Below are 13,960 nucleotides of genomic sequence, written 5' to 3'. Positions count from 1 at the left end.
TTAACCAACACCCTCCCTCCTTTTCTTTTTAAATTTCGCTAACTACGCCTCACCCAACATCTTTTTATATTAACCCCCCCCCCCCCCCCCACCAAAACCCCCCCCCCCCCCCCCCCCCCCCAAAAAAAAAAAATCTCACGAACCCCGATGCTGTATCCCCAGCCCAACCCCGCGAGGCGGACTTTCAGGGGGGCTCGCGCTCTTGTTCCTAGGCGGCGGGCTAAACGGGTGCGCGGCGGCAAGGGGGCTGTTACTCCCGATCCGCGGGCTCTTCCGTCGGACCTCTGCGACCGCAGCAGCGGCCTGAGCAGGCGGTGATCCGAACTCAACAACGGTGTCTTTATCAAGTCTAATGCCCCCAGACCCAGAGCGCGCCATTTCCTCCCCGCCATTAGCTGGTCTAGTAAATGTCTGTCGATGTGAACCGTTGTCACTAGTATGATTATCAACGGCGCTAATATCAGCAGATCCACGACGTCTTTGCTTTCGACTTTCGCTTATGGAGCGAATGCGGGATAATAGCTTGGATCCCGGGCTAGATGAATGAATCGCGGCTGTGCCGGGTATACTGCCGCCACGCTTGCGACCGCGAAAAGGATGCTTTGATGTCGTTGATGTGTGGTGATGTCGAGGATCCCTGTATAACTGGTAGCTTGTGACGACTGGATCCAACTCAAGCGGTCTTAGACGGGGACTAGGTTCGGTCTCCACGATGCTTGGACGCCGGGCGTGCGGCGTTTGCATGATTTGCGAGGCGGGGGAGGAGCTCAGGGCTTGGTTTGAGGAATTTGGTGAACCGTCGCGCGCAAGGGTGATTGAATGGCGGGAGCCGATGCTAGAGTTTGACTGATGGCTTGGATCGCGCGACATTGGCTGACTTGAATAACCTTGAGGGTGTAGGTTCGATGGCAAGGAGGCCACCCACGGTGCAGGAGGTTCGGGCATACTGAAGGACTCAGGAGGTATGCCTATAGTCTGTGGATATGGTAGATCACGAGGTAGCACTGGTCTCGCGGGAGGTAGATACTCACTGTATTCCCCTAGTGAGTGAGTGGAGAGCCGATGTGAGCTTATCTGGGGTGAGCCAGCTGGTGGAGCAGAGCGAAGGCTACTAGTGGGATTGACTTCTATAGAAATGGGTGGCGGCGAGAACGGGCCTGCCGGTTGAGCGGGCGAGGATCTAGCTGACCGCGACAATGGCACCGACGGAGGGCGCGATGGTTCTCTTGAATGAGGCCTAGACGATGGCCCAGCTAAGAGGACTGAAGATTGCAAAGACGCCGCTGCATCATCTTCAGGAGCACCGAATATAGGATTGGAGTTTGATGCCAGTAATTCCTCTGAGGAAATTGGAGTCGCCGATAAGGGACTAGAAATTTTCACTGGTGTGAGACCATCAAGGGAAACAGGCCGGTCTGTGTCTTTAAGTCTCATAATGGCAGCCGCAGTATCTTTAGGCGATGGCGGTGGGTAGGAAAATGTCGGGGTTACCGGAAATTCATCATACCGAGCCTCCTCAGTCCTGACGTTCGCATACGAGGGCCGCCCAGCAAGGAGTCGTGGACGGGGTGGTGGGCTTTCTAGATTACTCATAGCCATGGCTAGTATGCTTGCTGGCTTCGGCGACCCTTTCTTGATCTGGTTTAAGCTTATTTCAGCTTCACTTTGGACTGATGGGCCGCTGTCGCTAGATGAGAATTCTTGATATGGCTTTGATGCCGTAGAATGATTGAACCCCCTTGCGGTTTCGCGGCTAAGTGTGACTCGGGGATCACTAAGGATCTGGGGATGTGCCCTCCAAGCACCAGCGTGATCACGGTATCGGCGTACAGAGTGCTTTCTGATTGTACGATGTTCTGGGCCAAAAACCCTTCTTGTCGTTTCATCATCATCGAGCATTGACATGGACTCGAAGATTTCTGTAGCCGCTAGCTGTGGTGTCACCGTCCTCGATGTTTCCCAATCAGTAAACCCCTGTGGAAATCCCTGCGGGTCATCGACGACAGGGACATGCCAGTGGTAAGGACCATGTTCCGTAGGGCTGTAGACAGACGGGGATCCTATCGTTTCTGTTCCATCATCTACAGAGAAATCGTACACGCTGCGACTGCTCGGCGTAGTCTCAGACTCTGAGAGGCTGTTGGTACGCTCGAATACAGAGACAATTACGTCACCCGAACCTTGGCTGGCAGCCTCACTGACCCTCTTGATGAGTTGATCAATTCGATGTTGAATTGAATCGAGTTTCGTTTCTAGATCCTCGCGAGCTGATTTGAGATCTGGAAACCGCTTTTCGAAGCGATCTAGATGGGAAAGGAGGCGCCGACCATGGATGAGAAGCCGTCTGTAGTCTTCTGGTATGCCCGTCTGTGGATCCTTCTCTACTCTATGGACGCTGGAATCGAACGCGCCACAGAACACACGGACTGCTCGCTCGAGCCAAAAGTCTACTTCATGTTTCTCATTTAGGTAATCCACGAAGAAAGCCTGCACTATCCCATGAACCCTGAGGATATCTAAGGTATCTTGGGCCATGTCAACACTACGAGTGCTTCGTGTGCTCGCCGTGGAAGTTTCTCGGGATTCGTTTCTTTCTATAAGTGCAAATGCAATAAGGATTTTGAATGTGAGATTTAGCGATCCTCTGCGGGACTCAGGTCCTTTTGTTTTCACGGGAGTTCGCTTATCGAGCGCTTTTGCCCCTATGATGTCAAGTAAGCACTCTGTTCATGACGGAGGGGGGTTTCTAATGCTTACCAAGGGCTACCATTTCAACCGGGATATGGGTACCGAAGAAAGCCAGTATAGACATCAAATTCAGGGCCGCAACAGCACCGCGATGTTCCAACTGCTCGTGAACTGCCCGATACGCTGGCAAGTTACCGACCTTCGGTCGACTCTTAAACGATCTCAAGTATTTAGCTAATGGCTCCCTAGTCGCTTTGAGTTGGAGGGCAGCCACGTGGATCATCAAGGGAAGTCGATCCATAAGCTCAACTAGCTCTTCAGCGCGTTGAAGATCATCTTGGGTATAAGGCTTCTTTTTTCCCATTTCCTCAAAAAGCAGCTCTTGAGCCTCCCGTTTCGATAATGGGTCCAAAGCCATGATCTGGGGATTGTCAAATTGGTAGTCTTCTCCCGTTGTCCGTTCAGTTGATGTGTATATAATGCTAGTGTTTTTCGAGAAGGGTATATAATGCTCAAGACCCTCGAAGTCGAAGTGAATGCCATCAAAAATCAATAACCAGTTTTCGGTGCTACTGAGCCAATCTTGGACAGCTTTCACGACTGCAAGTGCGTTGCTGGTTTGGTCTTGGCTTAAAGCGGATACTTCACTGAGACCAGCAACTTTTGCGATATCGTGATAACCATATTCCAACTCTTGTAACGATTTTGCTCTGATCCAAAAGATACCTCCAGGGTAGTCGTATCTATGCTGGAAGACGTATTGCCGTGCTAAGTGACTTTTACCGCCCCCAGGCATACTCTGTATGAGTACGGACGAGGTACCTATTGACCGTGTTTTACGATCCGATAGCAGCTTATGCAAGAGCTTCAGCTCCTTCTCGCGGCCCTTGAAATACGTATTCGGCCGGAATACCGAAGGCATTACAAACATCGGCTCATCAGCTGCGTCTATTTCCGATTTGGACTGCTGGGAGGGAAACAGTTCTTCGTCGTCGTCCGTTGTCATCGGGGTTTCCGGCTCAGTGAGTAAATTTCTAGGGTGATGCTGAAGCTTCGAATGTTCTTGGCTAGGAGGTAAAGTACTTTCATTATTTTGCTGCGGAGCTACAAATACGATAAATCAGCCAATACTCCTCGTCAATTTCCAATATTAATCAAGCCCGTTGACTATCAACTTCCTCTATCTCAAAAGGGAAGTACACGTCTTGGAATGTATCTCCATGAATGCTATGTCTCTCATGATGTTGTGCACGTGCGAGTAGGTGCAACGGTGATGACGTACTGCTTGTTCCTTGACTCGTCTGAAGTCTTTGTGATTGAATCTAGATATCATTAGTTCCTCCGGCAAAACACATGAGGGACATGGATCTTTCATACCCATGGCTTCATTCTTTCCTCAATCTCATGCTTCGCCCGTGCTAGCTTCTCGTCCTCTTCGACTCTCCATCGTGTTCTTATAACATCGGGCGCATCTAATACCCACTCTCTTATCGCACTTGAAATTGTTCTATAGCCCGGTGCGTTCTTGCTGTCGAATTTGCACATTCCTGAATGTGTTGCTTCAATCGCGTAGTATGTGACGCCCGGGAGCTGGGGGCTAGCCGAGTTAGCATCTACTACGAGGGCCCTTGTTCCTTTGAGGTCTGTCTTGTGGTTCTCATGGGCCATGAGTATTTTGAACCGTTGGTAAACATCAAGAAAATGACTGTTAATGTTTTGCAGTGTTTCATTGTCTCTTTTAAGTGTTTTCAGTAACACAGACTCAGATTGGAAGAAGGATCTGGGTACGACGGCATCGGACATCGCTTGCAGAACAGAACCCCACGTTGCGATGTCTGAGCCTGTATGTGGTGTACCCAGAAACACAAGGCCATAGGTTGAAACATAGATAGAACGGTAGTCTTCATGTTGCGACGTTCGTAAGTCGTTGGAGTACAAGAGCGCTCGCTTAACGAGAATGCCTCCTAGGCTATGACAGACCCATATGATTGGATTGGAGGACGTTAACTCGTCCTTGCGATAGTGTGTAAGCGACGTCACCAACGTCTGCGCGTGCATGTATATGAAGTTGTCACTGGGATTCGAGCCATGTTTCTTCGAGTAGACGTCGGCATTGTAACCGTAGACCAGGACGTTGGCACGGGCGTCTCTGAGAGACGCGGGGAGGAGATCGGCGGGCCAGAAGACGCCGTTCTTAGCAGTCCACGTCTTCTGCGGCTCCCCGTTCAGGCCATGTACGAGGATGATGTCTACTTTGGCATCGGGATGAGTATAGACGGCGGTGGCTTCGTAGCGGGAGATCTGCTTGTTGATCGAGCCCTGTCGAACCAAAGTCCTTGTTAGCATATTACCGATACATGGTCGGTGTAGTTCGGACGATGTAGTAAACGAAGTTAAAAGGAGTGTACGTCGCCATGGGACGGAGCCTACCATGCTTATCTGTGGGCGAAGAGCGCAAGACGGCCTAGCTCTCGCGTTCACGTCAGTCTTGGGGATTTAAAGGAGCAGGTGCCAATATCGTGACCATAGGTAGCCATCTACGAGGTGGCCACCCTACTATTATATTCGAACTAGGATCTACAGCCAGCAGGTCTGCGTTGCAACGTTGTGACGCAGGGACTAGGCGAGGAGGCGCGCAAGCCCAAGACACGGAGTCGTAATGCAAAGGCAGTATGTCTAATAACAGAGGGCGAAGGTAGGCGTAGTGATCTAATCAACCGGATGTACGGCTACGAGAGTGTTCGAACGAGCGCAAAGGCGGGCGATCCATAGGCCGTGAATAAACGAGCCGAGCGGGAGAGACTAGAGCGTCTGGAGGGACTGGAGAAGCCAGAGGCACGAGAGAAACGAGACACCAGCCTCGATGATTCACTTGACAGAGCAGTCATGAATTCCCAGCACGGAGTAGAGGCAGCAACAGCTGGGTGGGATTGAAAACATGTCACATCAAGCGGAGAGACAGCGCGTACGTACCACAGAGCGCGCAGCGGCGACGGTGTGTGGGCACTTGGACGTCAAAGAAGCACTGCGTCACGGGGGATTTTGGCCATGGTGGGGAGTGGACATGGGAGTGGAGAGGACATGATACCCTGCATCGTCGTCTGCCCCCCGGTCCGCCTCCTGTGGCCCAGCCTGCCATGCCCCGGTGATGCAGCGACATTGAAGAGGGGAGGGATCTGGGAGGAGTCTGGGAGGGAGGGCACGGCAGCTGAGCCACCGGGTAGGCAGCGGTCTTAACGCGATCCGGCTAGCCAGGATCACGATGCCCCTCGGGACCATCCATGCGCTTACATACATCCCTTACCCGACCGAGATCCACCAGTTCAAATCCAAGGCACAGAACCTGAGCAGCTCACTAAAGATGCTACAGGCTACACACAGCATACTAAAGCACGACCGGCAGTTGATATGCAGGGGCGCCGATAGTGAGGAAAGACACAGGATGCATCATCGACGCAACTCCGCGACTACATAATACAGTAGCTTGCTGCGTACGAGATATTCGAAGTTGGGAATTGGTTGCCTCTAAACATAGGTAGTGTCTCAAAGGGACTTGGCATAAGATAACGACACAAAAGGAGTGTTAATGAGTACTTACAATCCCTACAGACAGTGCCTGAAATAGATGTATGTACCTGGATCAGAGAATATGTCGCTTTTCGGTCGCCCGTTTTTTTTTCTCTTACCGTTGTCACACAACACGAGGCACGCCACCATCAGGCGGCCCACCTCCATCAATTAAAATATAGGCCGCAGTACCTGGGTAGCTCCAATATAAGCAATGCCACCTTTCGCGAAGTGAAACACCAACTTGCTTACTCACCTGCTCCAAGCATACTAGACACCCGGGCTCCGCTCGTAGTACCTAGACACCTACATACATGTACTTACTCTAGGTCAGTGCTTAGAGCGCTCAGTTCAGTATAGTCACGATGTAACTGAATCCGGGGGTATCCTCAGAGACCGTTGCGTTGCACGACGTCATGGCTGTGGCGGTGATGAGTTGAGAGTGTGGGTGGTTGTGATGGTAGATGAAAGTGATACTATTAACCCACCACATTCTCTGCACGAAATGCCGAAGCCTGCCGTTCGTTCCCAAACTCATGCATGGTATTTTCACATATGGGATAAAGCAGCTAGCCAATCCCATCGTCGTGATACATCAAACATGTGAAATTCACATATATCGTGATCCGTGAATCGCGGTGATGAGAGCTCTGAGTCTCCGTAAACCCCGTTCGCCAAGTTAATCGAGTCCGACTTCAACCGACATGAAGTGTGGGTTGTGAAGACTAAGACATACGAGGTCTGAACTCGCGACGTATGCCGAATGGGTGTCGGGCGAGCGACAGAGAAAGACAGAAAGCCATAAAAATTGGCATCGGTATATCTTCCAAGACCGATTTCAAGGAAGTCGGATGAAATCAAACCCCCGATTAAGTCTAAGTAGCATGTATACATGTTGATGTATGTGCTAAATGTAACTTACCATCCATCTACCAGGCTCGTCGTTGGAGGGCTCCCGCTAATGTGGTTCAGCCGTTGTGTTGCATACCTCCTGTAAGCACTTTGAGCTGCCCAAATAGTAGCTTGTCAAGACGTTTTGTGCGAGGTTGGCTGAACTCAGCAGAGACACACGCGCTCCTGTTTTTGTTCGCGGGACCACTGGCGGATGGTCCTAAGCGATAGCGGCTGCGGCAAGATGGTTCAGGTTCTTTGTGCATCATATCACCGGAACGTAAAAGCGAGGGAAATGTCATATATCACTTGAGGGTTCTAGACGCGCGTAGTTCGTGGCACAACAGAGATCTAAAGCACGTCTTTCGTTGAACGCGCAGCCCATCCCGCTCTCGATCTCGGTAAGAAGTTTGCCGTATCCGGCATGAGTACAGTCCCTACTTCAGACGTTACATATTAGTTTACCTAGGTAGGTAGGTTAATATCTAGTTACCTACACAGTCGCTGCACAGCCATCGTTGTCTTGGATGCATGAAGCGGCAGCAAGGCTTGCTAGCGTCCGCTGACAAACGGCGTCATTGGCATGCGAGAAATGCCGGGGAATCCTGGTACTATGCGTCAGATGCAGCCCGGTCGGTGACTGTTCCTGCCAGATCTCATTAGGCTGCATTGATCTTCAGTGCCAATATCAACCGCGATATTCCTTGCTCTTCTCACCTTGTGTTAGGAAACGGCGAAAATGACAGCTTCTTTGAGCCACGAACTCGATCAAGACCTGTGATGTACTTTTGGGTCTCTACTGATTCACTATTTGTCAAGTCCCCATCTTTATTCGTATTATTAGCAATGCGATATAGGTTACACATCACTTTTCACAGGGAAAAAACGGGTTCACCTCGCTTCCAGGGAAGTACTGTACTGTATGTTTCGCGCGCTGGCATCACCCCACCACTATATCTCGGACTCGTCCGTGTGACTAATAGGGATTCCCTTCGCTTGCCGTTCATTCACAAAGCTAACCGGGATATTCTAGCGGTGCCCTGCTCGTCGTTTGCACTATCTCCGTCGAGGTGTGGTTGATGCACAGCACCCAAGATTCGGCGGCGGTTAGCAGGGAGGCCCGCTAACCAACCGTTGCCTTAGTTCGTCGCCGCGCGCAACCGTGCGTTATCCGTGTGTTGGATGCATATATGCAGGAACTGTTGAACTCATCCTTTGTCACATGTTGGACGTGGGGGTGGTGCACGGTGGGACGTTACCAATGTAACTGAGTGTCACCACCCACTAAACATTCAGACACCATCACAAACTTTTGACCCTGCTCATAGTATAGGGCCACGTCCCAGCTCGCCGATATTCGCACTAGAGGGCTATGTATTTGTGGTTATCCTTGAGTAACCGCCCCGAAATAGGTGCGGTACTGTAAAGCAACAGACGTAAAGGAGTATTCCAGGCAATTAGAATCCTCAACTGGCGAGAAATGAGACACTGCCCCACTGAGTCATACCGATGATAGCCTCGTTCTTTGTGAAGCCGATTCCTTCGGTGGATAAGGATGTTGAGTTGACGAGATGCTGGAGCCTCGTTCCGGCTTCCCGATCAAGGAGCCTGCGCTCTACAGAGCATATACCGATACTAGAAGAACGGCGAGACTTCCAGCCTGTGAATATGTTCCCAAAAAAAAATACGAGTTGGTGTGTTGCATCTAGGCATATACAACGTCAAGATGGCGTGATGAGAATAGTGATGCTTCAACTATACGTTTAGTTTAGCCTTAGTCCTTCGGCGCAAGCATCAAGACGTATTCCCTGGTGCTTTGACCAAACTGGATCATGTCCTTATCTCGAAGCTCCAGATACCGACTTTGTGGTACCTTTTTGGAATTGAGTGATGTACCATTGGCACTCTCAAGATCAATAAGGTACGGCTTGACTTTTCCAAGCTTGTCGCCGTATTCGTTGCGTTTTTCGATGTAGCGGAATTGGATCACAGCATGCTGCTTGCTCACGCTGGGGTGTTCGGCCATCATGTCAACTACAGCTGTGTCCCTTCCAACTAGCCAGCAACTACGATTGCTAAGTGGGACAGTGTCGATAATATCCTCCCCTTTGAAAACAAACAACTTCCATTGGTCCTTTGGCGAAGGCTTGCGTGCCTCTGGGGGTTCGTGGTATTTCAATACAGTCGTGGAACCGTCTGCCTGTGTGACTGAATTTGATGCAGCAGCGAGAGTGCCAGAATTTCCAAAATTCGGCTTTTCTTTAGGCTTAGGAGGCTCCTCCCCGTTGGTCAGGGCAAAGGAGTCAGTCTGAGAAGGCAATGGGCCGTTACGCCTTATGACTTGTTTGCCACTGTTGTCTTGGTCCTCAGAGTCACGTCCACCGTCGCCTTCTCGACGGCCCCTGTAGCTTCTGTCGTCGTGTCTGTCATAATCGTGTGATTTTTTTCTTCTGTGCTGCCTCTCTCTTTCCGGCCGACGTTCTCGAGAACGCGACCGACGCCTGCTGGAATCGCGAGGGGATCTGGACCGTCTGCGGCGCCTTGTATCTGTAGACCTGCCTCTAGATCGCTCGCGAGACCGGTCTCTCTTTCTTCCATCTCGGTTATCGAAGTCGTCGCGGTGCGAGGGTCGGCTAGCGCTGTGTCGCGTGTGGCGGCGCTCATTAGAATGGTCGCGAGGACGGCGACTCGATCTCACAGGCGATGTCTCCAAGCCCATTGTCGGATTTGTTACTCGGTTTTCTGAAGAAGTAAATTAGGGTTTCATGGAGCATAACCTGTAACAACGAACTCCGATCGTTAGACAAAGTTATAATCTCCAAGGTCACAGCAAAAAGTTGAGAAGACAAACATATCCCATTCTACATATACTGGGTATCTAGGTTCTTGCTTACCCGAATCCGGTCAGATATGTATTTAAACACTTTACTCACTTATTGGTGCTTCTAACTTGCTCGCGACAACTACGTCATTCATAGATCGCACAAGGCCAACAACAATCCAATGTAAAGAGAAGCGACTTCATAGTCAGGCAAACTTGTGTAATAATGAATTGAGCTCGCATCTGCCTCCTTGCTAGTAGGCTCATTTCAGCATAAGTTGCTAACCGCTCTGACTCCCTTGTCAGATATCTTGTTATTGTCTCTACTCAATCCACAATAGTTACACCCTGCTTAAGGCCGAACCAGAGGATGCTATACTCGGCCGCTCATCATCTGGTTTCCATAATTATTGCATGATCTACTTGTCGCTAGATTTTTTATCTCTGTGAGAATCTTCAGTAGGGTATATGGGGTAGTGGTGATTAGTACCCCTAGTTATAACATCGTGTTCATAAATCATAGCTTAGGCGTGCCATGCCCAGCTTTTCCTAGATCTTTCTCGTCCAGTCCAGTGTTCTTGTACCCAAACAAGTAACCTGCTACCTTCCTCATCTGCACCTCTTCGCTACCTTCAGTGATTCTGTATCTGCGGAAGTGCCTCCAGATATGTTCGAAAGGCTGATGACGACTATATCCGTTGCCCCCATGGACCTGGATGGCATTGTCAGCAGCTTGCGTGGCAAGTCTGTTGGCATAGTAGTTGCACATGCTAATCTTGTGCCCTAACTTCTTCTCGATGGCAATCCACGGCGGCATCTGCGTGTTGCCCTCATATTTCCGCTGTACGGTGTCCATCTCTGTCGCTGTTCGAAGGATCAAAAGACGCAACATCTCGACTTGCGTCGAAAGCTCGACGAGTGGCCACTGAATGGCCTGATTTACAGACAGTGGCTTCCCAAAGACGACGCGGTCGCGGGCATAGTTAATCGAGCGGTCAATGCAGAACTTTGCTGCCCCGCACGAGCTGGCTGCCTGCCGGATTCGGTTCTCGTGTGTAAATGTCTGTGCAATTGCAAGACCGTTGTCGAGCGGCCCGAGAATGGCAGACGCGGGTACTAGTACATCATTGATATTGAGCGTCGCGTGGTCCGTAGGCATGTTGAGAGTGTACTCGAATGATTTGATCGTAATGCCTGGGGTATCACGGGGCACTATAAAAGCCGTGATGCCGCGGGATGATCCGGTGTGGTCAGACGTGCGAGCAAAGATCAAAAAGTGAGTCGCTGAATGCGCGCCCGTCTGCCATTTCTTGTTTCCTCGGATCCTGTAGCCCTTTCGGCCATCTGGGAGGATGCACTCGGAGGCACGCGTGTCCATATAGGTAGCATCGGTGCCGTGGCGAATCTCAGTCAAACCAAAAGTCATCCGGAAGTTACCTGCGAGGCGCGCCGGGATTAATTCGGCCTTTTGCTGCGGGCTGCCCCAATGATAGAGCATCAAGAAATCCGGGAAGTTGCCTACCACGCTGTGCTCGTTCTGCAGGTCATTGGCGAGACCCAGGCCGCCGCCATAGACGGGGTGAGAAGCCATGTGATAGCGCAACGCGCACATCCACAAGTGTGTGTCTTTGTGGCCATGGCCACCGTGTTCTTTGGGGAGCGGGAAGCGATAGAAACCAGCTTCGTCCGCCTTACGACGGGCCTGAGCGAGAATGGCCTCCCATTCTGGCGTGGGAAGGCCGCCGTTATTCCACTGTGTCCGCGAGGGTTCGCGGCGGTGGTCGAAGAAGCGGTTATTGTCGTCCTGGTGCTGCAGCGGCAGGATCTGCGCGGCTACGAAGCTGTCTAATCTGGCGATATACTCTTGTAAATCAGAGGGCAGCTCGAAGTTCATGGTCACTTAGAAATGAACCTGGAGGTAAATGTTTACTGTAATAACGATTGTGACCTTAAAGCTGCCCAACCTTGGGTAGAGCCGAACCGGTTGGGTCCCTCACCCACACACTCTGCCCACAGTAGCGGTGGCTGGGATTCATTCATTCACCTATCACAACCACTCTAACAATCTTAGTTAGGCGAGTAGGCACCTAAGTAAGTACCCTAGGGTCCTTTGCTCACACTCGATTTCAACCAATACCGACACGATACAGAGTCCATCATAGCTCCGAGAATACCGTACACGAAGAGATCGATACACGCTTCCAAGGCAACGATGTGAAGTCATCCCAACACGACCGCCTCGGACAAGAGAAGAGGCTCCTGTCAGATCAAAGACGGCTTACTCTACTTACGAAGTACTGACCGCGTCGGCACGGGGATCCCAGCATTAGCAAGGGTCAGGCCACGCTAGCCCCGCATTCCAAAAACGCACGGAGAAGCCGAGTCTCTTCGTTAGTGTCCGTCTGTCATCTTTGTGCCTCGGCTCCCGCTCTCCAGCCTACATGATGATACCTATTTGTACCTATGTGTACAATACAGACAGGGTTTGACTGCTGGCCACGACATCTGTGGCTCTTGTTTCAACTCAAAACATCGAGATGTGATAACGCCATACCTGCTCTCACTCGGTCACTCGGTTTTCTGGTCTACAAAGCGTGCATCATCATCAAGCGTGTACACGGCGTTGCTGGAGTGTCTTATTTGCCACAATTCTCACACGTATGAGCGAGGCGGTGCCATACGGACAACATGGCAGGACGTGTGAGACATCCGATTGACGTCAAGGCGCTGGAAAAATACCTGGCTCGACATGTCCCCGAGATCAAGGCGCCGTTGGATGTGAAACAATTCGGCTTTGGGCAGTCGAACCCGACATATCAATTGACCTCGGCGGACAACAAGAAATATGTAATGCGCAAGAAGCCTCCGGGAAAGCTGCTGTCAAAGGCTGCCCACAAGGTCGAGCGCGAACACCGCATCATCGCCGCGCTTGGTCCTACAGACGTACCCGTACCTAGAGCGTACTGTCTCTGCGAGGATGAAACAGTGATAGGCACACCATTTTATGTCATGGAATTCCTAGACGGCCGCATCTTCGAGGACCTATCCGTGCCTAATGTCTCGGCCGAAGAGCGGACAAGTCTGTGGCGTGCTGCAGTCCAGACATTGGCCAAGTTCCATAATGTAGACTTCCGAAATCACGGACTGGAGTCTTACGGCAAGAGTGAGGGCTTCTACGACCGCCAGCTAGCGACGTGGAAGCAGATATGTACCGCTCAATCAAAGGCTGTTGACGTTGACACTAAAGAGCCCGTAGGCCAGCTTCCACACTTTGATGAGATGCTGCAGTTCTTCGCAGACAAGAGCCACCAGCCGCAACAACGTGCAACGCTGGTCCACGGCGACTTCAAACTCGACAACTTGGTCTTCCATAAGACAGAACCGCGGGTCATCGGGATCCTAGACTGGGAAATGAGCACTGTTGGCCATCCGCTGTCGGATCTCGCAAACCTTCTCACGCCGTATTATACGCAGGATGCAGCTGGTTCATACAATCGCACAGCAGATGCGTTCCGGCCTGGAGCGACGCCTGGTCTTCCTACACCTGATGTGATCCTAATGTGGTATAAAGAGACTGCGGGATGGGACCCTCGGCCCGAAATGCACTGGGCTTTAGCATTTGGTGTTTTCCGGAACTCGGCCATTTGTCAGGGAATCGCCGCACGATATGCGACACGGCAGGCGAGCAGCGCCGAAGCCCAAGCGTATGCTCAGTCATTCAAACCTCTGGGAGAGATTGCGTGGTCTCTAGTAGAGAAAGAGAAAGAGAAGCACAAGAAACTGGGTGCTATTGCGAAGTTATAAGCGATCAAGTAGAAGGAACCTATTACCAGTAAGATCTATTCATTTTACGGCTCAGTCTGTACTACTAGTACATTGCGGCCTGGTTGTTGTCTAAGCCGGTATAGTTTAGCTGAAGTGTAGTGTTTGCATTATGTGGCATCACGGGTATACTTGGCGCATTCAGCTGCCTTGCCTGTTAACAACTAGATA

The 13,960-nt window shown here is 51.1% G+C and overlaps 4 protein-coding genes across 4 annotated transcripts; 1 reads left to right on the top strand and 3 right to left on the bottom strand.

Annotated features, from left to right (window-relative positions):
* Positions 1-135: 135 nt before the first annotated feature.
* Positions 136-5,034, bottom strand: F5B22DRAFT_645521 (uncharacterized protein; the record flags this gene model as incomplete). The annotated part of the gene is made up of 4 exons (XM_047978599.1): positions 136-2,702; positions 2,758-3,792; positions 3,971-4,010; positions 4,066-5,034. The coding sequence occupies 4 exons, from the start codon at positions 5,032-5,034 to the stop codon at positions 136-138; spliced, it is 4,611 nt and encodes a 1,536-aa protein (XP_047831922.1).
* Positions 5,035-8,566: 3,532 nt separating this feature from the next.
* Positions 8,567-10,055, bottom strand: F5B22DRAFT_101229 (SMAD/FHA domain-containing protein). Its single transcript, XM_047968659.1, has one exon. The coding sequence runs from the start codon at positions 9,863-9,865 to the stop codon at positions 8,921-8,923; it is 945 nt and encodes a 314-aa protein (XP_047831921.1). The 5' UTR covers positions 9,866-10,055; the 3' UTR covers positions 8,567-8,920.
* F5B22DRAFT_101241 (butyryl-CoA dehydrogenase) lies at positions 10,054-12,258 on the bottom strand. The gene has a single exon (XM_047968660.1). It carries the CDS (start codon positions 11,859-11,861, stop codon positions 10,485-10,487), a length of 1,377 nt encoding a protein of 458 aa, XP_047831920.1. The 5' UTR covers positions 11,862-12,258; the 3' UTR covers positions 10,054-10,484.
* Positions 12,259-13,862, top strand: F5B22DRAFT_101242 (acyl-CoA dehydrogenase family member 11). Its single transcript, XM_047968661.1, has one exon. The coding sequence runs from the start codon at positions 12,656-12,658 to the stop codon at positions 13,769-13,771; it is 1,116 nt and encodes a 371-aa protein (XP_047831919.1). The 5' UTR covers positions 12,259-12,655; the 3' UTR covers positions 13,772-13,862.
* The last annotated feature ends 98 nt before the right edge of the window (positions 13,863-13,960 follow it).

The sequence above is a fragment of the Xylaria bambusicola genome (genome assembly GCF_022495145.1).
Source record: "Xylaria bambusicola strain CBS 139988 unplaced genomic scaffold F5B22scaffold_15, whole genome shotgun sequence".
In the NCBI taxonomy this organism is placed as follows: domain Eukaryota; kingdom Fungi; phylum Ascomycota; class Sordariomycetes; order Xylariales; family Xylariaceae; genus Xylaria; species Xylaria bambusicola.
The sequence above is the reverse complement of the archived record's forward strand: the minus strand, read 5'-3'. Positions and strand labels throughout refer to the sequence as shown.

Bases quoted from the DNA above. Each gene is read 5' to 3' on its own strand.
- F5B22DRAFT_101229 (XM_047968659.1), bottom strand. From the start codon at position 9,865: ATGGGCTTGGAGACATCGCCTGTGAGATCGAGTCGCCGTCCTCGCGAC.
- F5B22DRAFT_101241 (XM_047968660.1), bottom strand. From the start codon at position 11,861: ATGAACTTCGAGCTGCCCTCTGATTTACAAGAGTATATCGCCAGATTA.
- F5B22DRAFT_101242 (XM_047968661.1), top strand. From the start codon at position 12,656: ATGGCAGGACGTGTGAGACATCCGATTGACGTCAAGGCGCTGGAAAAA.